Genomic DNA, 26797 nt, shown 5'->3' with positions numbered 1-26797 from the left:
TCAGTCATAAAAACACTTCCTGTCTCTGTGGTGGTTACAGTGACATCATGCAGTTTGTGCTTTGACCTCCAGAGGGCGACAAATCAGCACAGACAGAGAGCTCCATTCAAACTTTGCTGCCATCAGGAATAATTCTTCAAATATAATCATCAGTGTTTGAGCAGTTATGATATCAGGGACAATCTAGACATGTGTGACAATACTGAACATGTCACATGACACACCTCAAACATCATGTGATCCACTCTCAGTCTGCACTTTCATTCATGACTTCAACAGGTTGAAATGAGCTTTGAAGAAACATTCAGTGAAATAAATCTTTCATGGATTCATGTGAGCAGCAGATGAACTTTGTACCAACAACATCTTCAATAACAGAGTCTGAATGAAGCTCAGGTGTTGATGCTGCTCACTGATTGGACGCTTGCTTTCAGCTCTGCTCTCAGTCTTTACTGCACAGGTGAAGGTAGAAAGTGTGACTGGATCTATAGACTGGAAACAGAGAAACATGCTGAACATTTGAAGCTTTGCAGCAGAAATGTTCATGTTACAAATACAGCAGAGCTGATCTGGGATCAGTGTGTTCACACCTGCAGCTACAACAAGGTTTCATGTCTCCACACGTCAGCATGTGAACTTTACTCTGACTCAGTCTGAGCAGTCAGACGGCATATTTTTAAAGTTAACACATCAGCACACACAGAGCTGAGCCCCTCCCACCTGTGCTGAGTTTCAGGTGGAGCCCCGCCTCCTTCCAGGAAGCAGCTCACCTGTGTGTCCGTGTTTAGTGTCCAGGTGTGGAGTGGAGCTTGTTGTTGGTGTGTGAAGAAACTGTAAGTTTGCTTTGTTTCCTCCTTTAACAGTTTGTCTTTAGGAACTTTACTGTTTGTTCAGCTCGTGTTTGATTTCTTCACACAACAAACTGTGTGTGTTTGTATTTCCGGTCTCTCCATTAAAGTCAGTGTGTAATGTTTCCTGGCTAACATCAGCTGTGTGCAGCTTAGTTCAGCACAAATCTGCCGCTCCATAGTTCACGGTAACGGACTCACAGCTGGACCAACGAGGCCGAGTGTGTCCGCCACTCTGAGCTACGTTCGTGTTTGTGTACTTGTAGTTTGTACTTTGAGTTCACTCAGAGCCCACAGAGGACGCAGCGTACGTGATGACGTCACAGCCCTTTACCTCCTTTACTGTCACTGTGATTAATATTTACACACGAGACACCTGCAGAGCTCTGACGCTGAGCTAGCCACACAGCATGCTAACGCTAAGCTAACACTAAGCTAACGCTAAGCTAACACTAAGCTAACACTAAGCTAACGCTAAGAGTTCTTACAGACACGAGTTAAAAAGCTGCTTTTAGTGTGTGATCAGAGTCCAGGACTGAGAGCAGCAGCAGAGCTGATGGATGATGAATTACTGGATGGAAGAAGCTTCTCATTAGCAGTGAATCAGTGTGTGTGCAGTTCTCTGCAAACTCAGCAGGAAGAATTAGTGTGAAGCTTTAACTCTGCTGATCCTCTTTGAATCTTGGATCAGCTGAAATGTTTAAAATGTTGTTCACACGTGTTGGACTGACTGAAGCTTCCAGTCACAGTGAATCAGTGTGTGTCAGTGAATGCATCGTGTGTGCTTCAGGCTCCATCTAGTGGACTGATAGCAGAGCAGCTGATGGCAGCTTCCTCTGCCTCACACTGCTGTCTGACTGCATCCAGCTGACACTGAGATGAAGCAGGAAAGAAGCAGCTGATATTTGGACAGCACACATGATGAAAGGAGGATTTCAGCTGATGTGCACATGAATGATTTGTGTTTCCTCTGCAGGTAGAAAGTGTGTGTGAGCTGAATTGAGCAGCATGGATCAGTGTGAGGACAGAGAGGAGGGAGTCCCTCCCTCTAAAAGCACTCTGTGTGGGGAACATGAGAGCCAGACCAAAGCTCAGAGGTGAGATGACCATCTCTAACTGTCCATGACTCTTCTCCATGTCACAGCTCAGCACTCACATCACTGCTGCATCATTATTCACAGGAAGAAACAAGGAACTAAACGTAAACATGAACCTGAAGCCAGCTCTGTGTCCTTAAGGAGTGACTGGTCTAAAGATCGCTACATTCATTTTAAAGTCCAGCCTGTGTCTGCTGCAGAGAGGTGAGCTGTTAGCAACATGAACTCTTTGATTAAACTGCTTGATGTTGTTGGATATAAACTACAAACACGTCGTTCCCTCAGTCCCATTTAAACTGTCTTTTAAAACAAGCCTTTGGTTTCTAAACAACTGAAAACCCACTTCAGCAAACAGGAAGTGATCAGAGCGTCCGTCCACTTCCTGTCAGGCCCTGCAAACATTTCATATTGAAGAAAAGTAGCTGACATCTCACATTTTTACTCCACCACATTCAACCATTGTGACATTTTACAGCATGAAACTCTTGTCACATGACTCCTGTTATGTTATAGAGTCATGTGACCACCAGGGAGGGATTTGTATGGATGAAACACATTCAAATCAATCTGATTCATCAGTGGAAACATTTTTGGTGTAAATGCAGCAACACTGAAAACGCTGAAGATAAAAACACAACAGATGAAATATGAACAAATCGAGGCTTTGAATACACGTGTGTGTGTTTGAGACACAGAGATAAATGGATTGTGTGTCTGTCCTATTGCTGCGTGAGGGTTTTATTGTAGATTTTGTGCGTGTACACTTTTGACCACGAAGGTGTTGAAAGGGCGTAAAACAGTTGGAGGCACCAGAGTGAACACTAGTGCTGTCAGTAGATTAAAAATGACTAATTAATGACACAATCTTCTGTCATTAATCCTGATTAATCACAATTACTTGATCAATAGCTGCAGTTACATTTTTCCAACTTTATATTTAAGCCTGTAACAGACGTTTACACCATATAATGAAGTCAATGCAGAATAAACACAAAGAATGTTAAACGCTTCAATTCAAAGAGACTTTGAATAGTTTTCAGTCTTTAACTCAGCTTCTCTGCTGTAAATACAACTTTGTAACAAACATATATACTAAAAGCTAAGTGTGCACTAATATATAATAATATATAATCTATATTACTGCTGTTAATGAAAATGTTTAATCAGACTCATCACAGGGTTACTGTGGATTCATTTGGATTAATCACCATTAAACATCATTTTTAATGTAAACGAATCAAAGTTCATTTCATGAGCAAACAGACTCGAGAGAAAAGGGCAAATTTACACACTTAACATGTTTATTGAACATGTAAACATTGATTAACCTCCTGAATGAGCCGACCCCCCCAGGGACAGTCCTGCATGCTAATGATGGGCTCTGCTCTGTACCTGCAGGATTCTGTCAGCCACAAACTCCTCAGCTGATCCTGAATCTGAGCCCATCTGTCAAACAATCATTTTCTTCACAGGTCTGTGGAGGTGGCACTGATCCTGCAGCAGTCTAACTCTCTGTCACTCTTCTTCAAGTCTTTGACACGAGGAACCAAAACTATGTTATTAACAACACTAACAGGTCTGCAGTTTGTCCACTTGGCAGTTGTGTCATCAGTGCTTTGCATTGTTGTGATATTTTAAGCTGGAAGTGCTTCGGTGAAAAGAAAATTCCTTCTGTCACGATGTGCAGAATCCTTCATGTTGGTCGGCTGGTCCGTCTTGTTATTTTTTTAATGCTCAAACTTTTCATCGAGAGGTCAGTGTGTGTTTGTCATCTTCCATATTGAGCTGATTGGTTCAGCTTCCGTCACTAACAGATGTGCTGCACATCTGCACGTGTGCAAAGGTAACTCTACTCGGACAAACTGCTCGAAGTGCGTTGATAGAAACATTTCAGGGATTTTGAGTCGTTCTGCTCTCCAGATGTGTCGTGTTAAAGGTTTTTATCATGTTAATCATGATAACAGATGAACCCCTAACCCTACATGTTAATTTTGACAGCACTGGTAAATCCTTTTTAATGTTCTTCTGTCAGATCATTGATTAGACTCGACTCCAAATACGAGACTCGGAAAACTCAAATGAAAACTCAAATCAAAGCAATGAGAAAAGGACTTCTTGTGTTAGAATGAAAACATATGGAAGTGGTCAGGTTTCAAACACTCGATGAATCTACTGCACAGTTACATTCAGGGACCTTTGGCCTCCTGAGAGCATTAGTTGATGGTTCATCACAGTTTTCTCAAAGTTTCCTCTGAGCTTCTGCAGCATCATCACTTCCATCACTGATGAAAGAAAGTTCATAGAAAACAGAAAATATATCTTCAGAATCTGAGAGTCTAAAACTTGACAGACTTGATTCAGATGAAGTTATTTGAGCAGAAACTCCTGGATCTTTATCCTGTGTTGATCTAATCCTTCATGGTTCTTCCACAGAGTGGACCAGCAGAGCTCAGAGGTTCCCAGTGGTCAGTCTGCCCAGCAGCATCAAACACAGCTGGACTCCATATTTATGGTCTGTACATGTACAACAACTACTTTATTATTAATAATAATGCATTTATTTATAGGTCCCTTTCAGAACACCAAGGACTCTGTGGACTAAATGACCAAAAGAAACAAACTTTGAAATCAGACGGTGCAAATGTGATCACAGGGAAACGTTTTAAACATCGAGGCTTTAAACAGAAACCAAAGTGAAACAGTTTGTAGTCGAGATCAGTGGGAATGAAGCTGAATAACTGTTTCTTCAATATCTTTGAGCTCTTAAAAAAAGAAAAACCAGCTGAAAGTCTGGCTGCTCTTATGAAAAGTACAGAGAAATTATGGGTCGCTCAACACTTGTGCACAATATGAGTTTAAATAAATCTAAAGAATAACTCAAAATCCTACAATCATACTGATAAAGTCATCTACAGCTAACTATCCAAGTGGATTTGTTTAAGACAGCTCCATCTGCTGGTGGCCCTCTGCAGGTGCATGAAAGGGGCGTGTTTATAGTAAAAGTAGTAGAGAAAGTAAACCCCACGGGAAGGAGGAGGACTCTCAGCGGCTTCCAGCTCATATTCAGACATTTGACTTCTCACTGAAAGCAGCAAGTTTGAGTGTCTGTACCTTAGTTAGAAGAGATAACATGTCAGTAGTAATTAGAGTTGATTGAGCAATGCTGTCCTTGTAATGTAGTTTATGATTTTTATGGACAAGTCCAGTTTTTCTGTAGAGCCTCTCAAGTTGGTGACAGCAGCAGTGGAAGTTCACGTGTAAACCAGAGCAGCAAATCAGGTCCAAATGTGTTGTTCACAGTGAGTGGGATCATCATTGGCTGCTATGTTAACCTCCTGCAGCAGGATGTGTTTGGTCAGAGAATGGATAGATCACGAAGTCATTGTTGAGTTTAGGGAGACAGTAGACAGTTGGAGGAGGTTCAGCCAGTTGACACACAGTAGATAAAATAACTGAAGGCAGGAGCAGACACCTGTATGACTTTCCACCTCTCACATAGATTATTGTCCCTGGGCAGCGCCCCATGGCTGGTAGATGTAAACAAAGCTGGAGGAGAGGATTGATTCATCTGAGAAAAGTCACAGAGTTGTGTCTTGATGCTCAATCATCCAGGTACGTAAATCCCAAAAAGCTTGATTCTGTTCATCTGGATGTTTTCAGTGGGAGAAACGTTTCATCATCATCAGGTGACTTCTTCAGTCTCAGCTGACTGCAGGTTTCAATCTCATAAACAGGACATTTGTATGACTGAAACCAGCCCACTGAAGGAACAATGGGCTGGGAGGTCAGTTCATTGATCATTGGTACGCATATTGTCAGGACCATTGATCAATGGTTGTTGATCAATGGTCATGAGTCCAGTTCACAGAGAGCTGGGGAATGGCTGCAATCACAGCATGTAAGATGGTGACAGTTGTACCCTTAGGCCCCTCCTCCATTCAGAGATGGTCTTTCCTTTTCACATAAATGGCCTCCTTGACTCCGCCCTCAAACCAGCGTTCACATTTACTCAGGACCTTCTTGATGTGAAGTTCTTCTGCTTCGCTGGCTGCTGTGTCTGTGGGGATGGTGTTTGTTCTGTGTTGTAGCGTCCTGATGACGCCCAGTTTGTGCCCCAGTGGATGATGAGAGTCAAACCTTAAATACTGATCTGTATGTGTAAACAGAGTGAACCTTTAAGACCAGTTGTCTGTACGATCAACTCAGTCACCAGAAACATCTCCAACTTTCTGGCTTTGATCATCAACCTGTTGGTAGTTCAGCTCTGAACACCAGTGAAATGTTTCTCCCACTGAAATCGCTGCATTCATATGAACAGCATCAACGTTTTGGGATCATGGAGTTGTGGACAAAGTCTCAGTTAATCAGATAAAGTCAAACCTATAATTGGTAAAGAGTTCGCGGATGATATGCCCCTTGATCGTAAAGAAGTGGATGTTGTGTGGACTAAAGTTCAGAGTGGTGGGTCATTCATAAAGTATTCTGTTCAGCTGCTGGAGGACAACATCATCACTTTTGTGAAGAACGAGCTGAAGAAGATCCAGAAGGCTCTGAATCCAAATAAGCCCCAGTGCTTGGAGTTTCAGAGGGAGGATGATGAGCAGAGGAGAAACAGCAGAGAGGCATTTGGGAAGATCACAGTGGACTTCCTGAGGAGAATGAAGCAGGAGGAGCTGGCTGACCGTCTGCAGAGACGTAAGAGGATTTATCTAAAGATTTAAGCTGCTGGATAAATGAGAGACTTGTGACACCAGTGTGTTCAGTCATTTCTCAGTGGGTCAGAAATTGTCATCAGCATTTTGTAAAATGTGATTGTTAAAGTTGTATTTTTATTATTATTATTCAGAACTTCCAGCTGCTGTTTGTCATCGTAACCTTAAATCCACCCTGAAGAAGAAGTTCCAGTGTGTGTTTGAGGGCATCGCTAAAGCAGGAAACCCAACCCTCCTGAATCAGATCTACACAGAGCTCTACATCACAGAGGGAGGGACTGCAGAGGTCAATGATGAACATGAGGTCAGACAGATTGAAACAGCATCCAGGAAACCAGACAGACCAGAAACAACCATCAGACAAGAAGACATCTTTAAAGCCTCACCTGGAAGAGACGAACCAATCAGAACAGTGCTGACAAAGGGAGTGGCTGGCATTGGGAAAACAGTCTTAACACAGAAATACAGCCTGGACTGGGCTGAAGACAAAGCCAACCAGGACATCCAGTTCATATTTCCATTCACTTTCAGAGAGCTGAATGTGCTGAAAGAGGAAAAGTTCAGCTTGGTGGGACTTGTTCATCACTTCTTTACTGAAACCAAAGAAGCAGGAATCTGCAGCTTTGAAGACTTCCAGGTTGTGTTCATCTTTGATGGTCTGGATGAGTGTCGACTTCCTCTGGACTTCCACAAAACTACAATCCTAACTGACCCTAGAAAGTCCACCTCAGTGGATGTGCTGCTGATAAACCTCATCAGGGGGAAACTGCTTCCCTCTGCTCGCCTCTGGATAACCACACGACCTGCAGCAGCCAATCAGATCCCTCCTGACTGTGTTGGCATGGTGACAGAGGTCAGAGGGTTCACTGACCCACAGAAGGAGGAGTACTTCAGGAAGAGATTCAGAGATGAGGAGCAGGCCAGCAGGATCATCTCCCACATCAAGGCATCACAAAGCCTCCACATCATGTGTCACATCCCAGTCTTCTGCTGGATCACTGCTACAGTTCTGGAGGATGTGCTGGAAACCAGAGAGGGAGGACAGCTGCCCAACACCCTGACTGAGATGTACATCCACTTCCTGGTGGTTCAGGCCAAAGTCAAGAAGGTCAAGTATGATGGAGGTGCTGAGACAGATCCACACTGGAGTCCTGAGAGCAGGAAGATGATGGAGTCTCTGGGAAAACTGGCTTTTGATCAGCTGCAGAAAGGAAACCTGATCTTCTATGAATCAGACCTGACAGAGTGTGGCATCAATATCAGAGCAGCCTCAGTGTACTCAGGAGTGTTCACACAGATCTTTAAAGAGGAGAGAGGACTGTACCAGGACAAGGTGTTCTGCTTCATCCATCTGAGTGTTCAGGAGTTTCTGGCTGCTCTTCATGTCCATCTGACCTTCATCAACTCTGGACTCAATCTGCTGGAACAACAACAAACAACATCCAAGAAGTCTGAAACAGGAGAATCTGCAAAGAAACACTTCTACCAGAGTGCTGTGAACAAGGCCTTACAGAGTCCAAATGGACACCTGGACTTGTTCCTCCGCTTCCTCCTGGGTCTTTCACTGCAGACCAATCAGACTCTCCTACGAGCCCTGATGACACAGACAGGAAGTAGCTCACTGACCAATCAGGAAACAGTCCAGTACATCAAGAAGAAGCTCAGTGAGAATCTGTCTGCAGAGAAAAGCATCAATCTGATCCACTGTCTGAATGAACTGAATGATCGTTCTCTAGTGGAGGAGATCCAACAATACAGGACTTCAGGAAGTCTCTCCACAGGCAAACTGTCTCCTGCTCAGTGCTCAGCTCTGACCTTCATCTTACTGTCATCAGAAGAAGATCTGGATGAGTTTGACTTCAAGAAATACTCTGCTTCAGAGGAGGCTCTTCTGAGAATGCTGCCAGTGGTCAAAGCCTCCAACAAAGCTCTGTGAGTAAACATGTTGTCATCGCTTCATTGTTAAAATCATGGGAAATAAATCAGAAATGCTGAGTTCAAAGAGCACTGTAACATTTTTTTTAAAATAGTAAATTAAATGATCATCAGTCACTCGGTAAATATATGGTAGTTTTAATGTTTCACTCCAGCATTTCTAAAACACACTTTGTTCTGTAACTCTTATCAAAGGACAATCCAGACCCAGCCAATAAGAACATGAGTTCTGATGCTTCAGCCCCTCTGACAGGTTTATTATCCTCAGCTTGTTCATTTGTCTCCAACTCCAGGAGTTTGGTTGTTTTATACTAAAGCACAAACGTCACCTGCCAGACTTCACCTACATCTTTTTCTGATGTTCATAATTTAAGTTCAAGTTTGTATCTCACTTTCAGTGCACACCCTCCCTTTTTAAATATAAATCTCTGCTGTGCTGTCATGTTTTCATCCTGTATGGAGGGAGAAACTCGGTCTTCATTACTGAAATTGCCTCTAAGGTCGTGTTTCTTGTCAGTAACCATATGTAACTGTAAGGCTTCCATAACCAGTGTTATCACAGAATTACAGTGGGTTCACTCTGGGTCCTCTACAGTTTCTTCCCACTGTCCACAGATATGCAGTTAGGTTACCTGGTGATCTAAACTTCATGCAGGTGTGAGTGAGAGTGGTTGTCTGTCCCTCTGTGGGCTTAGTGGAAGAGACTGGATGGATCTCTGCTTTGTCTTTGATATATGCTGACAGCAAACATTCTCCATGAAGTCTGCATTTCAGCTCATCTCCTTTATACACACCTTTAACAGGAAGAGTTTTATACAGCTAGTGTTTAAAATCAAGTGTTATTCACAATACACAGGTAATGAGCATGATTATTGAATTACTAAAATTTTCTAAAATAATTGTTTTAGTTAATATTGTATGACAGTGTACACAGAATTATTAGCTCAGTAGGCAGAGTGGTCGCCCCATGATCATAAGGTCAGGGGTCGAATCCACCGAATAGTTACCTTGTGGTACCCCTGAGCAAGGTACCATCAAGGTACCAATCATGTGCACTGGACTGGTAGCACTCATAGTCTCATAGGTTTAAATAAATTTTTTTTAAAAAGGGTTCAACATATAAACAAATTTAATTTGATCACATATATTGTTTGTTTTTTTTTTGTTTTTGTTTTTTTCCTTTCTCTCTCAGACTGAGCAGCTGTAACGTCTCAGAGGAAGGCTGTGAAAATTTGTTGTCAGTGGTCAGCTCCCAGTCCTGTAGTCTGAGAGAGCTGGACCTGAGTACCAACAGCCTGAAGGCTTCAGCAGTAAAGCTTCTGTCTGCTGCAGTGGAGAGTCCACATGCCAAACTGAATGTTCTGAGGTCAGATCAATTTGTATTATGTTTAGTACTGTTTGTTTATGTGTTTGATGTTTGTTTTTGTTTATGTCTTTATCCAGTTATCCTTGTTTCATAGCATTTTTATTCATTTCAAAGTTAAACGGAAGTTTTACTAACCTGCTCAGCACAAGACAATAAGCTATTGCACCTTGATTACACTTTAACAACAATCTTTATTCATGTTTTTATCTTCAGACTTAACATCTGTGAACTCTCAGAGGAAAACTGTGAAGCTCTGTCCTCAGTTCTCAGCTCGCAGTCCTCTAGTCTGACAGAGCTGGACCTGAGTATCAGAAAGCTGCAGGATTCAGGAGTGAAGCTTCTGTCTGCTGGACTACAAAGTTTAAACTGTAAACTGAATACTCTGAGGTCAGATCAGAAAACATTTAGTTTTTAGAATTATTAATTAAAGTTCATACATATGATGTTGTATCTTAGTATGTTTATGTTTCCTTTAAAAATAGAAAGTCAACATTTAATGTTGTGAAATGTATTAACAAACTCTACATGAGTACTTGTTTTATAGATTGTCTTTTATTTTTCAGACTGAGTGGCTGTAACCTGTCAGAGAGAAGCTGTGAAGCTCTGTCCTCAGTCCTCAGCTCCCAGTCCTCCAGTCTGAGAGAGCTGGACCTGAGTAACTCTGACCTGCAGGATTCAGGAGTGAAGCTTCTGTCCGCTGGACTAAAGAGTTCACAGTGTGCAGTGGAAACTCTCAGGTCAGGATTCAAACTTTTCCACAGATGATCATTTGAAATGTGATTTATATTATTGTATAAACAGGTAACTTTTACAGCTGTCAAGTGAACTTTTATTTACATTTGAGTGGATAATTGGACTCTGAATTACTAAAAGTTGTTATAGTCATGTCTTTGTTTATTTAAAAAAATACTTCATGTACTGCCTAATTTAAAGATTTAGGCTCCTTTGGGCCCATAATATATATATTTGATTTCTTTGTGAATGAAATTAGGAGGATATTGGCGACTGCTGATTGGCTCGCTGTTTGTTTTTTATTCACAGTACTTAATTTTAAAGGCTGATTTCTCAAAATGAGATGTTTATCTTTTCTTCTACAACACGTGGAGCCACCAAATCTTCTTGCTTGATTTATTCATTACAGTTTGATTTAAAGAATATTAGACTCGTAACATAATAAATATATTTATTTCACTTCTTCTTGAGAGAAAGAAAGGGATGACTGGGTGAGCTCCAGTGGTTCATCCCAGCAGAGAGAGCGGCACACTGGGCTGCAAATGATCACAGTAGTAATGGCCATAGTTTGATAAAACAGGCAGTCTTACCCTGTAGATAATACAGGGTTCTGGTGCCGATGTGGGGGAGGGGACTCGCCCGGTACTAACTACATACTACTAACTACCTCATTCAGATGTCTTCCGTACTAAACCTGATAAGAAGTAACTGCAGTAGCCTTATAGGTCAAATCAGTTTCACCTGTTAAAGTTAGCTCCACTATTAATTAGGGGTGGGGGAATAAATCGATACTGTGTAGTATTGTGATATTTTGTTTGCTAATAATGTATCGATACAGGGACAGCAGAAATCGATATTTTGTTACAAACAATTTTTTCTCTGAAGTCAACATGCTCTGGAGTCAGAGCATGTTGACTTCAGAGCATGTTGATCCTTTTTCTGAGCAACAATCCTGACATTCCTTCACTGTCCAAATGTGTTTAACTTTTTTTTTGGCAGCAATAAACATGACAGTTTACTTATTTTAATTTAAGACATGTTTAATTTTAATTAAGTTTGAAACTTTTTTATTTAATGTAAAATTATATATTTTTTAAAATTTACTTTCAAATTCTTCAGTTGCTGAAGGGGCTGCATAGTTTTCATAAATTGCATAGTTCAGAATAGCTATAATTGTACCAGATGGTTGCATTCAGTTAAGTTGGACTAGACTGTAATACAAACCGTTCAGTTTGTCAACAATAAAACTGACTGAAATGAGAGAAAGACTGAGTGCGAGACTTTGATATTAGATAAAATGAATATTGATAAAGTTTACCTTTATGTGCAGAATTTAAATATCGCAAAATATTTTAAAAAATCGCAATAATATCGTATCGTGCGTTAAGTATTGTGATAATATCGTATCGCGAGTTGTATGGTGATTCCCACCTCTACTATTAATGGTGTCACTTGTTATTTCTGGGATGAGTTTAGTAGCCTGAACAGCTGCTTAAAGGTAAGTAATTAAATAATAAAAATAACCTAAGTCCGGGGGAACCTGCAAGAGCTGTTTGCACAAAGAATAATGCTCAGACTTTGAGGTTTTATCGTTTTACACAAGGTTTAAAAATGAATGTCCACAATTGAATTGCAGAAATTGTTATTGAGCTAATACTGATGTAGTTGTTATCTTTGGTAAGGAGAGGTTGGAGGAAGGATGAGCACAGTCAGGCCTAAAGATGCTCTTAATAATAATAATGGATTGCATTTATATGGCGCTTTTCGAGACCCTCAAAGACCCTTTACAATCCCACTACAGGGAGTGCAGAATTATTAGGCAAGTTGTATTTTTGAGGAATAATTTTATTATTGAACAACAACCATGTTCTCAATGAACCCAAAAAACTCATTAATATCAAAGCTGAATGTTTTTGGAAGTAGTTTTTAGTTTGTTTTTAGTTTTAGCTATTTTAGGGGGATATCTGTGTGTGCAGGTGACTATTACTGTGCAGAATTATTAGGCAACTTAACAAAAAACAAATATATACCCATTTCATTTATTTATTTTTACCAGTGACACCAATATAACATCTCCACATTCACAAATATACATTTCTGACATTCAAAAACAAAACAAAAACAAATCAGCGACCAATATAGCCACCTTTCTTTGCAAGGACACTCAAAAGCCTGCCATCCATGGATTCTGTCAGTGTTTTGATCTGTTCACCATCAACATTGCGTGCAGCAGCAACCACAGCCTCCCAGACACTGTTCAGAGAGGTGTACTGTTTTCCCTCCTTGTAAATCTCACATTTGATGATGGACCACAGGTTCTCAATGGGGTTCAGATCAGGTGAACAAGGAGGCCATGTCATTAGTTTTTCTTCTTTTATACCCTTTCTTGCCAGCCACGCTGTGGAGTACTTGGACGCGTGTGATGGAGCATTGTCCTGCATGAAAATCATGTTTTTCTTGAAGGATGCAGACTTCTTCCTGTACCACTGCTTGAAGAAGGTGTCTTCCAGAAACTGGCAGTAGGACTGGGAGTTGAGCTTGACTCCATCCTCAACCCGAAAAGGCCCCACAAGCTCATCTTTGATGATACCAGCCCAAACCAGTACTCCACCTCCACCTTGCTGGCGTCTGAGTCGGACTGGAGCTCTCTGCCCTTTACCAATCCAGCCACGGGCCCATCCATCTGGCCCATCAAGACTCACTCTCATTTCATCAGTCCATAAAACCTTAGAAAAACCAGTCTTGAGATATTTCTTGGCCCAGTCTTGACGTTTCAGCTTGTGTGTCTTGTTCAGTGGTGGTCGTCTTTCAGCCTTTCTTACCTTGGCCATGTCTCTGAGTATTGCACACCTTGTGCTCTTGGGCACTCCAGTGATGTTGCAGCTCCAAAATATGGCCAAACTGGTGGCAAGTGGCATCTTGGCAGCTGCACGCTTGACTTTTCTCAGTTCATGGGCAGTTATTTTGTGCCTTGGTTTTTCCACACGCTTCTTGCGACCCTGTTGACTATTTTGAATGAAACGCTTGATTGTTCGATGATCACGCTTCAGAAGCTTTGCAATTTTGAGACTGCTGCATCCCTCTGCAAGATATCTCACTGTTTTTGACTTTTCTGAGCCTGTCAAGTCCTTCTTTTGACCCATTTTGCCAAAGGAAAGGACGTTGCCTAATAATTATACACACCTGATATAGGGTGTTGATGTTATTAGACCACACCCCTTCTCATTACAGAGATGCACATCACCTAATATGCTTAATTGGTAGTAGGCTTTCGAGCCTATACAGCTTGGAGTAAGACAACATGCATGAAGAGGATGATGTGGACAAAATACTCATTTGCCTAATAATTCTGCACTCCCTGTATTCATTCACTCTCACATTCACACACTGGTGGAGGTAAGCTACAGTTGTAGTGGTAGGTTAGGTTTTGCCCAAGGACAAAATGACCAAGACAGAGAGAGCTGGCTCATCAGACAGACAAGCTCATCTTGTAACCTACTGGTTCGCTGGTCAGCACACCAGCTGACTAGCGAACCGGCTAACTAGCACACCAGCTAACTAGCACACCGGCTAAATAGCAAATCAGCTAACTAGCAGACCAGCTAACGGCAGCCACAAGCTGAAGGACAATTAAATGTAGTGGAGATATCAGAGATGACACTGGTGTGTCCGATTCACTCTTTAGCACTCTGGTCACTCCGGTGTGTCAGCCAGAACACCACTGAAGGCCAAATGATCCCAGCATGTGGAATAAAGAGCTTAAGGTTTGGTTTGAGACACTTTATTCTTTCACTGATTGATTCTTGCGGCTGTGATCACGTGTGTGGTTTCTTACAAAAAGGAAGTACACAATACAAATACATGACAAATAAGATGAATAGATAAGTTACATATCCAGTTATATGTACGTACATCAGTATAGCTAATATAGCCATATATAAGGACAAAGATCACAGTACTATAATGCAGTAATGTTAAACACAAAGGTGTATATCTACATAAATCTGTCCTATCAGTGATCAGGGTACTGTAGTATACTTCCACTACATAAACTATAGAAACTAAACGACATTAGTGTGACTTTAAGTTACCATCAGTACAGACGAACTGATGGTAGTTGTACAAAATAAAGGCATTGCAATTATTGTGAAGGGCTTCCGGTTAAACTAAGATCAGCTGATTACCTCATAACAAATTGTTTGCTATAGAACGCAGCTCCCACTCTTCATTAATATCATGTACTGTAACTCCCAAGTAACCATGGTTACCCAGCCACGCCCAGTAGTCTCCAGAGAGACCAACAGCTGGTGCACGTTGTAACGCCGTGGCTTTCGTAGTCTCTCCTTTTTCTACAGCTCATGTGTTCTTCTTGTGATGGTGCGTCTTGAGGGAGGCTCATACATGCCGTCATTTGTTGATCCTAAGAACGTTCCGACTTCTTCAACAACACTAATCGGCCTGCAGTTTGTAGCTACTCACTTCACTGTGGTGTTTGTTAGCTTGTCTTTCTTTGGTTTTATCCTGACTCCTCCCACAAGCTGAATCTACGTAGTCTGCCCAAGCCTCCCACCTCTGTTTGTTTGGGTGGTTTGTTTGCTGCCATCAACAGCGTGTAATGCATTTAAGTGATACTTCAGACATGAAGTACTGCGACAATAAAAAACTCAACTTTGCTTAAAAATAACTTTAGTTGTATCAACACTGCCCTCTGGAATAATTTGACTTTGGTGACAAACTGATGTGATCTCCATGTTTCCTTTGTTGGACTGTGGGCGAGTGTCAGAACTGAATGTACTGAGTAACATGTGGAGTTTAAATATGTGTCAGTTCCAGTTTTAGAGCTCTAAAGTGCAGCTATCATGTTAGGAATATGTTAGGAATAGACAGGAACACTGAGCACACTGAGGTCAAATCTTTATTTATCCAGTTCATCTGTAGGCTGAGCTCAGTCCATCCATTTAGTGAAATGATGTTTAAAGGTCTCCTTGTTCTGTGAGCGTGCACAGATCCTGAAGCAGAAAGCCTGGGTTAACAGAGAAATGATCATCACTGTGATGATGCTCACCATCTCTGACTGGGATTTGAGGTTTTGTCAAAGCAGCAAAGAAAGCCTGGCTATGTTGGACTGGGTGTGGAAGCAGCTCCCAGTTTGAGTTCAGGAGACAGACACCCTCTCTACTTTGACGATCAGCTTCAAACTTTCCTTTTTGATAAAACTTATAGTTAGAGCTGGAGCAGGTGACCCTGAACCATCACTTAGTTATGCTGCTATAGAGATGGATAACAGATGGATTGTTGTTTTGTGTGTCTGCAGTCTGTCAGGCTGTCTGATCACAGAGGAAGGCTGTACTTCTCTGGCCTCAGCTCTGACCTCCAACCCCTCCCATCTGAGAGAGCTGGACCTGAGCTACAATCATCCAGGTCTCTCAGGAATGAAGCTTCTGTCGGCTGGACTGAAGGATCCAGGCTGGAGACTGGACACTCTCAGGTATGGAGAGAATGTCTGATATAGGAGGAAGAGCTGGAATCATTTCCTGTGTCTTTCACTCACTTCCTGTTTGTTTCCTGCAGATGAGACATGAACAATCACACATGCAGGAATATTTTCAGGGACAGACACACTAGTCTAGCTGGATAGTACATGGATATTTATGTAGGGGGTCTTCAAGGAGTCTGTTTGCAGGAACATTAATGATAACTGATAAGTCATGTTGAGAGTTTCATTAAAAGTAGACTTACAGTTAGGTAATATTTGGACAGAGACAACATTTTGTAACTTTAGATACAAGTATCAGCCATGTGTGTGTTTCCCATGCTGTATGTCCACAGTCACAGTGACAGTCAGTGACACTGACAGAAGGATGAAACAAGGCTGTGAATCATTTCAGTCTGTGTGTGTGACAAAGAGGCAGACAGGAGCAGCTAACATTTGGAAATGGAAGCTTACTGGAAACACTACATTCACGGCTGAATTCACAATAGATTTGTTCTCAAGTGCACATTTAGCAGCTAATGCTAATACTGTTTTCCCTTTGCTTTCTACAGCAGCTATTGCTAAGTAGGCCACTTTGCTCCGCTAAGGATTTGTGTGACCATGATGGAGACTCTGATAAGCTAATGCTGCTAAGCTAATGCTGTTTATGGGCCCTGTTAGAATCAATATTTCATTCTCATTCTGTTGTTTGAGAACGATATTAACGTTTCACATCATTATAACACAAGAGAAAAGGGTATTGGCATTAGCTACTAGTGCTTATTCACCTCAAATTACCTTTAGCTGCTAATGGCAGCCTACTTAGCATTAACTCCTCACTAATATAATGCTAATTTACATCAAATTAGCATTAACTGCTCATATTGTTATAAGGAAAGAGAAAACGGTATTAGCATTTGCTGCTAATAATTATTCACCCCTAATTAGAATAAGCCGCTAAAAGCAGCCAACTTAGCATTAATTCCTCACTTTGTTGTTACCCAACGGAAAAGAGTATTAGTATTAGCTACTATCATTTTTAATGAGTAAGAGAAAACAGTATTAGCAGTAGCGCATAATGCTAATTCACGTCAACGTAGTATTAGTTAATAATGGCAGCCTACTTAGCATTAACTGCTCACTAATATAATGCTAATTCGCATCAAATTAGCATTAGCTGCTCAAGTTGTTATAAGGAAAAAGAGAAAACGGTATTAGTATTAGCTGCTAATAATTATTCACCCCTAATTAGAGTTAGCCCCTAATGGCAGTCTACTTAGCATTAACTCCTGACATTGTTATAATGCAGGGGAAAAGAGTTACCATTATTGGATAATGCTAATTCTCATCAAATTAGCATTAGTTAATAACGGTAGACTTCATATCATTAGCTGCTGTCATTCTTACAAAGCAAACAGTATGAGCATTAGCTGTTAATCCTTTTTCATCTAAAATTAGAATTAGCCACTAATGGCGTATTGTTAAAAAGTAAGAAAAAAACATTGTTAGCATAAGCGGATAATGCTAATTCATCTCAAATTAGTATTAGCTAATAATGGCACCTGCTTAGCATTAGCTGGTCACATTGTTATAAGGCAAGAAAATATGGTATTAGCATTAGCTGCCAATTTCTATTTACCTAAAATTAGCATTAGCCACTAATGGTAGCCTATAGCAAAAACTTCTTAATGCTAAATGAAGTTAATTAATGCTAAGTAGGTTTAACTGAAATTAAAGTAGTGTTAGCATTAGCTGCTGATATTGTTAAAAGGTAAGATAAAACATTGCTAGCAGCAGCGGATAATGCTAACACACATAATAATTAGCATTACCTAATAATGGCAGCCTTCTTAGCATTAGCTGCTCATATTGTTATAATGCAAGGGAAAAGAGTTGGCAAAAACAGTGTTAGCATTAGTGGATAATGCTAATTCACCTAAATTAGCATTAGCTAATAATGGCTACGTACTTAGCATTACCTACTAATATTGATATAAAGCAAGAAAATATGGTATTAGCATTAGCTTCTAATGCTTTCTCATCTAAAATTAGAATTAGCCACTAATGGCATCCTATTTAGCATTAACTCTTCACATCGCAAGGGAAAAATTAGAATTCAATAAAAAAAAAAAGTGTTCACATTAGCTACTTGTATTGTTAAAAAGTAAGAAAAAAACATTGTTAGCATAAGGGGATAATGCTAATTCACCTCAAATTAGTATTAGCTAATAACGGCAACCTACATAGCATTAGCTGGTCACATTGTTATAAAGCAAGAAAATATGGTATTAGCATTATCTGCCAATTCCTATTCACCTAAAATTAGCATTACCTGCTAATGGCAGTCTACTTAGCATTAACTCCTCACTAATGTGATGCTAATTCACATTGAATTAGCTTTAGCATTAGCTGCTAGCATCAGCCTACCTAGCACTAGCTGCTCACATTGTTAAAAGGGAAGAGAATACGATATTAGCATTAGCTGGTAATATTTATTCACCCCTAATTAGAATTAGCCACTAATGGCAGCATACTTAGCGTTAACTCCTCACATCGTTGTAATGCAAATGAGGCTAACTTGCATTAAATTAGACTGCTGTTATTAGCTAATGCTATTTAGCAGTAGCTGCTCACATTGTTATAAAGCAAAGGAAAACGATATGAGCATTAGGTTCTAATGCGTATTTGCCTTAAATTAGACGTAGGTGCTAATGGCAGCCTACTTAGCATTAGCAGCTCAGATGTTATAATGCTAGGAAAAAGAGTGTTAGCATTAGCCGTTCACATTGTTATAAAGTTAAGGGAAATAGTGTTAGCATTAGCTACTCACATTTTTAAAAAAAGTAAGTGTTAGCATTAGTGCATAATGCTAATTCATGTCAAATTAGCATTAGTTAATAACGGCAGCCTATTTAGCATTAGCAGATAATGTTGACCTTGGCCCACTGGAAAAGTTAAGAACTAAAGATTTAGGAGTGTTTCTCGATAGCTCTTTCTCGTTTGAGAAACAAATGAATTCTGTTATTAAAACCAGCTGTAAGGTTTATATTGTTGATTGTCATTTATGCTTAGAAATATTTACTCATATATGCTTAGAGTTGTATAATCGATTGCATGATGATAGAGGTTTGATCCTGAGTAGTCTGTAAAGACTCTGTGTGCCTTCCAGAGTGCTCTGGCATGCACACACCACTTGGGGCCATGAGAGAGGTCGTACCCTCTCTTACTGATTTATGGTGTAGGACAGGGGTCTCAAACTCAATTTAGCTGGGGGCCGCTGCAGGCAGAGTCTGGGTGAGGCTGGGCCGCATTAGGTTTTCCACAAGAAAGGCATGGTTAAAAAATTCCAATCTTCTCAAATCTCTTTATTTTTATTTTTTAACACAAAATATGAAAAATGAATAAACAAATTAAGAATTAATAAGAAAATAAATCAATCTGTAATACATAAATAAAATAATAATAAGATATTTTTAGTCAGTGAACTTGTGTGTTTCTTTCAGTCTTCTATATCTGCTGTATTTAGATTGAAATGTCTGTATTAACAGTTCTATAACCTTCTTCTGAACATGAGTGGAACACTGTAGAAAATGAACTGTTCTTCTGAACATGGCTTCTCTTGCCTACTCCTTGCTGCTAGAGACCTGGCAGCGTTTCCTCTCGCATAGCCGAGCCAGATTTGGCCTGAGGGAGGAAGCAGTTGCGACCCTCAGTATGTCTTGAAGATGATCATCCGTAAGTCTGGACCTGTACTTGGACTTATTGAAGTTCAAAGTGGAGAAGAGCTTTTGGCACAAGTATGTGCTACCAAAAAGGCACATGGTCCGCTTGAACATTCGGGAAAGCCGAGGGAAACTAGGGCTCAAGTCTCTCAAAAATTGTCCAAGCTTCTCTGCTTTTCCACTCACCTCCCTGAACTTTGCTTTGAGTTCAGAGTTGCACTGCAGCTCAATGAGCTCCATTTGAAGCACAGAAGGGGCATCTTGCACATCAAAGGAGAAGGGGTCCGCAAAAATGTGAAAGGTGGCTCTGTGTGTCTTGAAGTCAGCAAATCTGTGATCAAATTCCTCCTGTAGCCTCAAAATGACATCAACATACTCGTCAGCACTGAATGGTGTGCCTGCATCCACGAGTGCCTTGCATGCTGGGAAATGGCAAAGGTTTGTCTGAGAGAGCTGAGCTTTCCAGAGCGCCAGTTTTGTGGAGAATGCTCTCACGTTGTCATAGGCAGCACTGACAAGTTGCCCCTGGCCTTGTAACGTCTTGTTCAGTACATTAAGCTCATGTGTCATATCAACAAGAAAAGCTGAGTCCATGAGCCATTTGGGATCAGTTAGCACAGGAACACTAACTCCATCCTTCTCCATGAAGGCTTCACTTCTGCTCTCAACTCAAAAAGTCTCTTTAATACATTTCCCCTGCTGAGCCAACGTACCTCAGTGAAGTCGAGCACATCCCCATATTCTGACTCCATTTCCTCTAAAAAAGCACAGAACCTTCGGTGCTTTAAGCCCCTGGATCTGATTTGGTTGATGCATTTCACAACAATAGACATCACATTGTCAAACTTCAGGCATTTGCTGCAAAGGACCTGCTGATGGATGATGCAGTGCAGAGCAATGGCCTCCTCCACGCCTTCCTCTTCCAGTTTGTTTTGTGCCACCAGTCCATGTTTCCTCCCTGTCATTGATGGCGCTCCATCTGTTGTTATTCCAACAAACCTCTTCCATGGCAAACCAACATTCTCAATGGCATCACACAGCTTGTAAATATCTGCTGAGCGGTGGTCTGGCCATGCATTGGAATTACTGTGAGCAGCTCCTCCATCACTTCAAAACTGTCATCAACACCACGGACATACATTGGGAGCTGGGCAGTGTCGGTGATGTCTGTGGTCTCATCAAGAGCGACTGAGTATACACTGAAACATTTGGCTTTCTCACACAGTTGGTCATAAATGTCACTTGACAGGTCAGAAATGCGATCTGCTGCGGTGTTGGCAGAAAGGCTGATGTTGCTAAACTGACCTTTCTTTCCCGGACAGACTATATTTGCAGCCTGCAATATGCACTTTTAGACAAATGCACCTTCTGTGAATGGCTTCCCTGCTTTAGCAATCATCTCACTAACCACGTGGCTCCGACTGCTGCATTATTCTCTTTGGTTGCTTTCTTGGAGAAATCTTGCTGCCTCAGTAGATCTGTTTTAAGACTGGCAACCCGGTTCGCTCTCTCGTCTCCCTGGTATTTTGCATCCAGCTCAGCATGTCTAGTTGTGTAATGACGTTTCAAATTGTATTCCTTGTGCAGCGCAACTTTCTCTGTGCAAATAAGACAGGTCGGGGTGCCCCTGTGCTCAACAAAGAAATATTGCATTTCCCACTTTTCCTGAAATTGTCGGTGCTCATCACCAACCTTTCTCTTCACCGCAGGCTTTGAAAAAGACATGTTTGGGGCTATGTGACATTTATAATTCTACTTGGTGTCACTGTCGCATTGAAGTTTCAATCAAGCGTTTAGCCGACGGACGGGGAACGTCTCAACGCGTAGAGAACGGCATTTCTGCTTCTTTTTCTTGCAACCGTAGCACGGCGATCGGCAGATAAAAAGCCGGTAGCAGTCTCCTTTGTTTGTACGCTCGATGTTCATGTCTTTCATGACGACACGAACACCGTGGCGTTTGCAGATGGTAGAAAGTGCAGGGATAGCGAGCGCAAAAAAGGCGACTGCTCACGGCGCCGGGCTGTTGTTACAGGAGAAAGAAGCGGAAATGACACCGTGACATATAACAAATAACATCAGCTGTTTCTGATGTTAGTTGTTTTGACTGCTTTTACATTATATTGAAATATATGTAATGTTCATGTTTGCTGCAATGCAAACGCAGTGATGCAAATAAAAACATGGAGCCACAAATTACGGTGCGACCCTATAATTAGTCCGGGTTACCGGGGACTGTTGTTGCCGATGAACAGGTGTCGCTATGTGACTGCAGACTAAATTGGGCTGCATTGAGTTCATGACTTTTCTTTTATCCCGCCGCCTACGCATCACTGTGAGAGTTAATATGAGATCTCTCTCTGTGGAAAAATAACTTTAAATCCCACTGACGTGTGTATAAATCTATATACGTATAATGTCCCGCTGGGCAGCAACTTAAAAAAACAACTTTTTTTGAAGTGTTGTGAACGCAGCGCGCTGGGGCGAATGTCGGCGTTTGCCCAATAGAAAGGAGGAAGCCAGCCAGGCACAGGAAAGAAAGAAACACTCCAGGGCAACGCTGCTGGAACTTTGACTCATTGAGAAATGTTTCCCTGCTTGCATCAAGCCCGGCTGGTGTCCCCTGAGATCCATATCCCACCCTGATTGGTGGGTTAATTCAGCTCCGCCCACAACACTGTAAAGTGTCATACATTATCAAACTAACATTACATTTTCATATTAAGGTGGGGCCAAAAACTATCGTCCTGCGGGCCACGAGTTTGAGACCCCTGGTGTAGGAGGACACCTACTCTGTGTCTGGTTAAGTATAAGAGCCCTTTGTTAGGGGGACCGCTGGACTCTTAGCACCAGCTTTGGGGTCACAGGGTCACATCTGGAACACACACACACACACACGCACAGACACGCACACACACGCACACACACGCACGCACACAGACACACACGCACGCACACAGACACACACGCACGCACGCACACAGACACGCACGCACGCACACAGACACACACACACAGACACACACACAGACGCACACAGACACACACACAGACACACAGACACACACACACAGACACACACACACAGACACACACACAGACACACAGACACACACACACAGACACACACGCACGCACACAGACACACACGCACGCACACAGACACACACGCACGCACGCACACAGACACGCACGCACGCACACAGACACACACGCACGCACGCACACAGACACACAGACACACACACACACACACAGACACACACACACAGACACACACAGACACACGCACACAGACACACACACAGACACACACAGACACACACACACAGACACACACACACAGACACACACACACAGACACAGACACACACAGACACACACACACAGACACACACACACACACAGACACACACACACACACAGACACACACACAGACACACACACACACACAGACACACTATGCACAGACTGGTACTCTTTGTTCATACCTGTGTAAGACGTCATAATGAACTTGTGCATATTCATGTAAGCTCAATAAAGAGCAGTGTTACGAGGGAGCAGACGAGAGCGACTGAGGTCAAGTGAAGGAACGGCGCTGTCACAGTTCTCTCCCTCATCAATTGTCTGGTTCCAGCGGTGGGTCTGTGCTAGACGACCCATCACCAGCTTTTTCCACTGGTTACCAGTACGTGGTAGAATCCACTTCCAGATCTGGTTGTCTTTAAATCTGTGAATGGATTGGCTCCATCTTATCTCTCTTTAACAAAAGAATCCAAGTGGAGCCCTCAGGTCTGCAGATAAGCAGCTTCTGACCAGAACTAGACGTAAAAACAGAGGTGAGCTTTATCGATGGCTGCAGCCAAACTCTGGAACAGTCGCCCTTCACATCAGGTCGTCACCAACACTGGACATTTTTAAAAGCCGGTTGGAAACACATTTGTACTCTGTAGCTTTCAATCCTGACCAGTCTTTATAGTCATTACTGTGTATGTTTCCTATTTTCTCTCTACTCTGTGCAGCACTTTGGCTCAAGCTGTTTTTAAATGTGCTGATAAATAAATGTAGATTTCTTTGAATAAAACAGTGGAGCCGAGCTTTGAGCTCAGTGTGTAACAGTGTGTGTGTGAGAGCCATGTAATGTCCATGTGTGCATGCTGACTGTGCTGCTCTGACCCCCCTCCTCCTTTCAGGGTGGAGCCTGCTGGAGTCCGATGGTTGAGACCAGGTCTGAGGAAGTGTAAGTGTGTTTTTAATGGGATTCATGAAAACAAAGCAGCACACATTCAACCATCTTCATCATGTCAGGAGTCATCATCAAAGTGTCAATCAATGAACAGATGATGGATCAATAACTGCAGCTGGATTGTGTTTGTTCTCTCCATCAGATTCCTGTCAACTCACAATCGACACAAACACAGTGAACACAGAGCTCCAACTGTCTGACAACAACAGGAAGGTGACACGTGTGGAGGAGGTTCAGTCATATCCTGATCATCCAGACAGATTTGATGTTTATCATCAGCTGCTGTGTAGAAATGGTCTGACTGGTCGCTGTTACTGGGAGGTCGAGTGGAGAGGAGGCGTTTCTATATCAGTGAGTTACAGAAGCATCAGAAGGAAAGGAAACCGTGTTGACTGTTTGTTTGGACACAATGATCAGTCCTGGAGTCTGAGCTGCTCTGATGATGGTCCTCGTTCTGTCAGGCACAATAACAGGTCAGCATCCATCTCCTCCTCCTCCTCCTCCTCCTCTGTCTCTAACAGAGCAGCAGTGTATGTGGACTGTCCTGCTGGCACTCTGTCCTTCTACAGAGTCTCCTCTGACACTCTGATCCACCTCCACACCTTCAACACCACATTCACTCAAACTCTTTATCCTGGGTTTAGGTTTCTCTGGACTCCTGGTGGCTCAGTGTCCCTGTGCTGAGTGGAGTGTAAAGAGTGTCTCCTGTTACAGAAACACTCTGACTGTTGAACAGATAGTTCAGTCTGTACATGTCTGTCTCTTTCACTCACAAACACGTTTTCAGATTCATGGATTCAATCAGTTGATGTTTGAAACTCTTCTAAATGATTCCTTGTAAACTTCTTCAGTCACAAACAAACAGGAAGTGATGTCACATGTGTTCCTGTCCACACAGCAGAATGAGTCTATTGCTGACAGTGATGTACAAACAGAGTGAGCATTTCTGAGGCCCAAAATAAACTGAGTAGTTCACTGAATGAACAATGGACTGTGAGCTCAGTTCCTTCATCATTAGTATGGATTATATATGTATATGTATTATATTAGTATCATATATATCAGGTGCTGCTGCTTTCAGTCATTGTGCAAATGTGCTGTTTGTAAGCTTGTAAAGCTGCAGTCAGCTGAGACTGAAGAAGTCACCTGATCAGTGAGCAAACGTTTCTGAAAACGTCCAGATGAACAGAATCAACCTTTTGGGATCAGCCAGCAATGCAGCATCATTGTTGTTCAGCTTCAGAGGTTTGCAGGAATGAACTGATGACCAGAAACAGCTGCAAAGTCCAAGAAAATACCAGCTGGAGTTCAGCTGCATTTGAAGAAGTCAAAGAAAAGTAAGGATGGCAAAGGGCGACGTTTTCTTCCAAAGAGCTGCAAACATGGTCGACGCCTCATTAGAAGAATCATCTGGACATTTGTGAGGAACTCTAACCAAGAAAGCAACGTCACACAGATCCAACAGACAGTTTCCATGACTGCAAGTGTTGAGTGGAAAAATGCTACATTGCATTATTGCATCCTCTCACCACAGGAGGCGCTGTTGGCACCACTGATTGCTGATCAGCTGTTCTCTGATGATCTGATTGATACTGTGAATAACGGGACTCACTGAACTCTGTGACACAGTGAAGATTACAGAGTTTAACTTCACCCTTTAAGACTGACCACAGAACCAAGTCCGCCAGAGCTTTTGTTATATTTTTACATGCTGTGGAGCCATTTGTGGGAGCATTTCAAGTTGCTATACATCAATACAACTGTTATGGCCCTAATTTTAATAATATGTGTGCATTAAGTCCATAGTAACTACATAAACTGCAAAAAAAGCCTCTGCTCATCCATCTCTGTGTGTATCAGAATACATTTAGTTCATAATACACAGAAAAATCAGAGTTATTACCTGTAATAAATGTGAAAGTAAAGATTCCTGCAGTGATAACCAGGCGGGACTGAAACACATCCAAGCTGTCACCACGGTAACAGCACCGTCCATCCACAGGTGAGGGGAGGAGCAAAAAGAGGGACTTTGACCATTTTATACTAAAAACACTCAACTAATGTTTCTAATATGAAACAAATAAGCCCACATTAATGTGAGCGTTTATTAAATAATAATAATGATGATTTCCTCCTGATCTCATTTCCACAGCAGAGAAAACTGTGGTGTATATTGAGGTGGAGGGTGTGGTCTGTGGCTCAGGTGTAGAGTGAGGGTGGGGTGCACCACAGCAGCATGCTGGGACTGCTGAGGGTGGAGGAGGGAGTGATGATGACATCAGAGCTGCAGCACAGAGACCAGTGAACACACAGTCTGTTCATCTTTGCATAGATACAATATACAGCACAATATTGAATGACAGACACGCTGTGGGAGCTTCCACAGATACACTGACGTCAGCATCCAGAGTCCTCCTGCTGCTCCCCCCTCAGAGCCCCGTGATCAGCACCAACACATTCAGTTAGATGACAGAGTCCAGCTGCAGCTAGAATCAGCTCCCCTCTGTGAACAACAGCACAGCGTCAGTGTTTCACACTCAGTGAAAGGAGGAAACAGCAGAAGAACACCATGTGTGCTACGTTTCCCAGGACACACTACAAACTGCACAAATACAGAGCAGCACGTGGAAGGACCTGGAGCTGCATTTACAGAGCTGCAGACAGCGTG

At 42.0% G+C, this 26797-nt stretch overlaps 1 protein-coding gene and 1 long non-coding RNA gene across 3 annotated transcripts in view; one reads left to right on the top strand and one right to left on the bottom strand.

The window, feature by feature from the left end:
- Nucleotides 1-26797, bottom strand: part of LOC146679796 (uncharacterized) — a 188780-nt gene that overhangs the window by 9447 nt on the left and 152536 nt on the right. The window lies entirely within an intron of this gene.
- Nucleotides 772-26340, top strand: LOC146679804 (protein NLRC3-like). Of its 2 annotated transcripts, XM_085450131.1 has the most exons (11): nucleotides 1665-1945; nucleotides 2030-2149; nucleotides 4379-4457; nucleotides 6436-6640; nucleotides 6792-8589; nucleotides 9785-9958; nucleotides 10172-10345; nucleotides 10522-10695; nucleotides 16005-16178; nucleotides 24077-24123; nucleotides 24272-26340. In XM_085450131.1, the coding sequence occupies exons 1-11, from the start codon at nucleotides 1857-1859 to the stop codon at nucleotides 24811-24813; spliced, it is 3576 nt and encodes a 1191-aa protein (XP_085306257.1). In that variant the 5' UTR covers nucleotides 1665-1856; the 3' UTR covers nucleotides 24814-26340. The 2 variants fall into 2 exon arrangements, with proteins under 2 accessions (XP_085306256.1, XP_085306257.1); XM_085450130.1 differs by lacking the exons at nucleotides 9785-9958; nucleotides 10172-10345; nucleotides 10522-10695; ... (1 more) ...; nucleotides 24077-24123; nucleotides 24272-26340 and adding an exon at nucleotides 772-833 and having other exon boundaries at nucleotides 1825-1945; nucleotides 6792-8593.

The sequence above is a fragment of the Copadichromis virginalis genome, unplaced genomic scaffold, assembly GCF_057382275.1.
Source record: "Copadichromis virginalis isolate Kocher_CV1m ecotype Utaka unplaced genomic scaffold, C_Virginalis_male_GT1.1 unmapped_scaffold_1, whole genome shotgun sequence".
NCBI lineage: Eukaryota > Metazoa > Chordata > Actinopteri > Cichliformes > Cichlidae > Copadichromis > Copadichromis virginalis.
The sequence above is the reverse complement of the archived record's forward strand: the minus strand, read 5'-3'. Positions and strand labels throughout refer to the sequence as shown.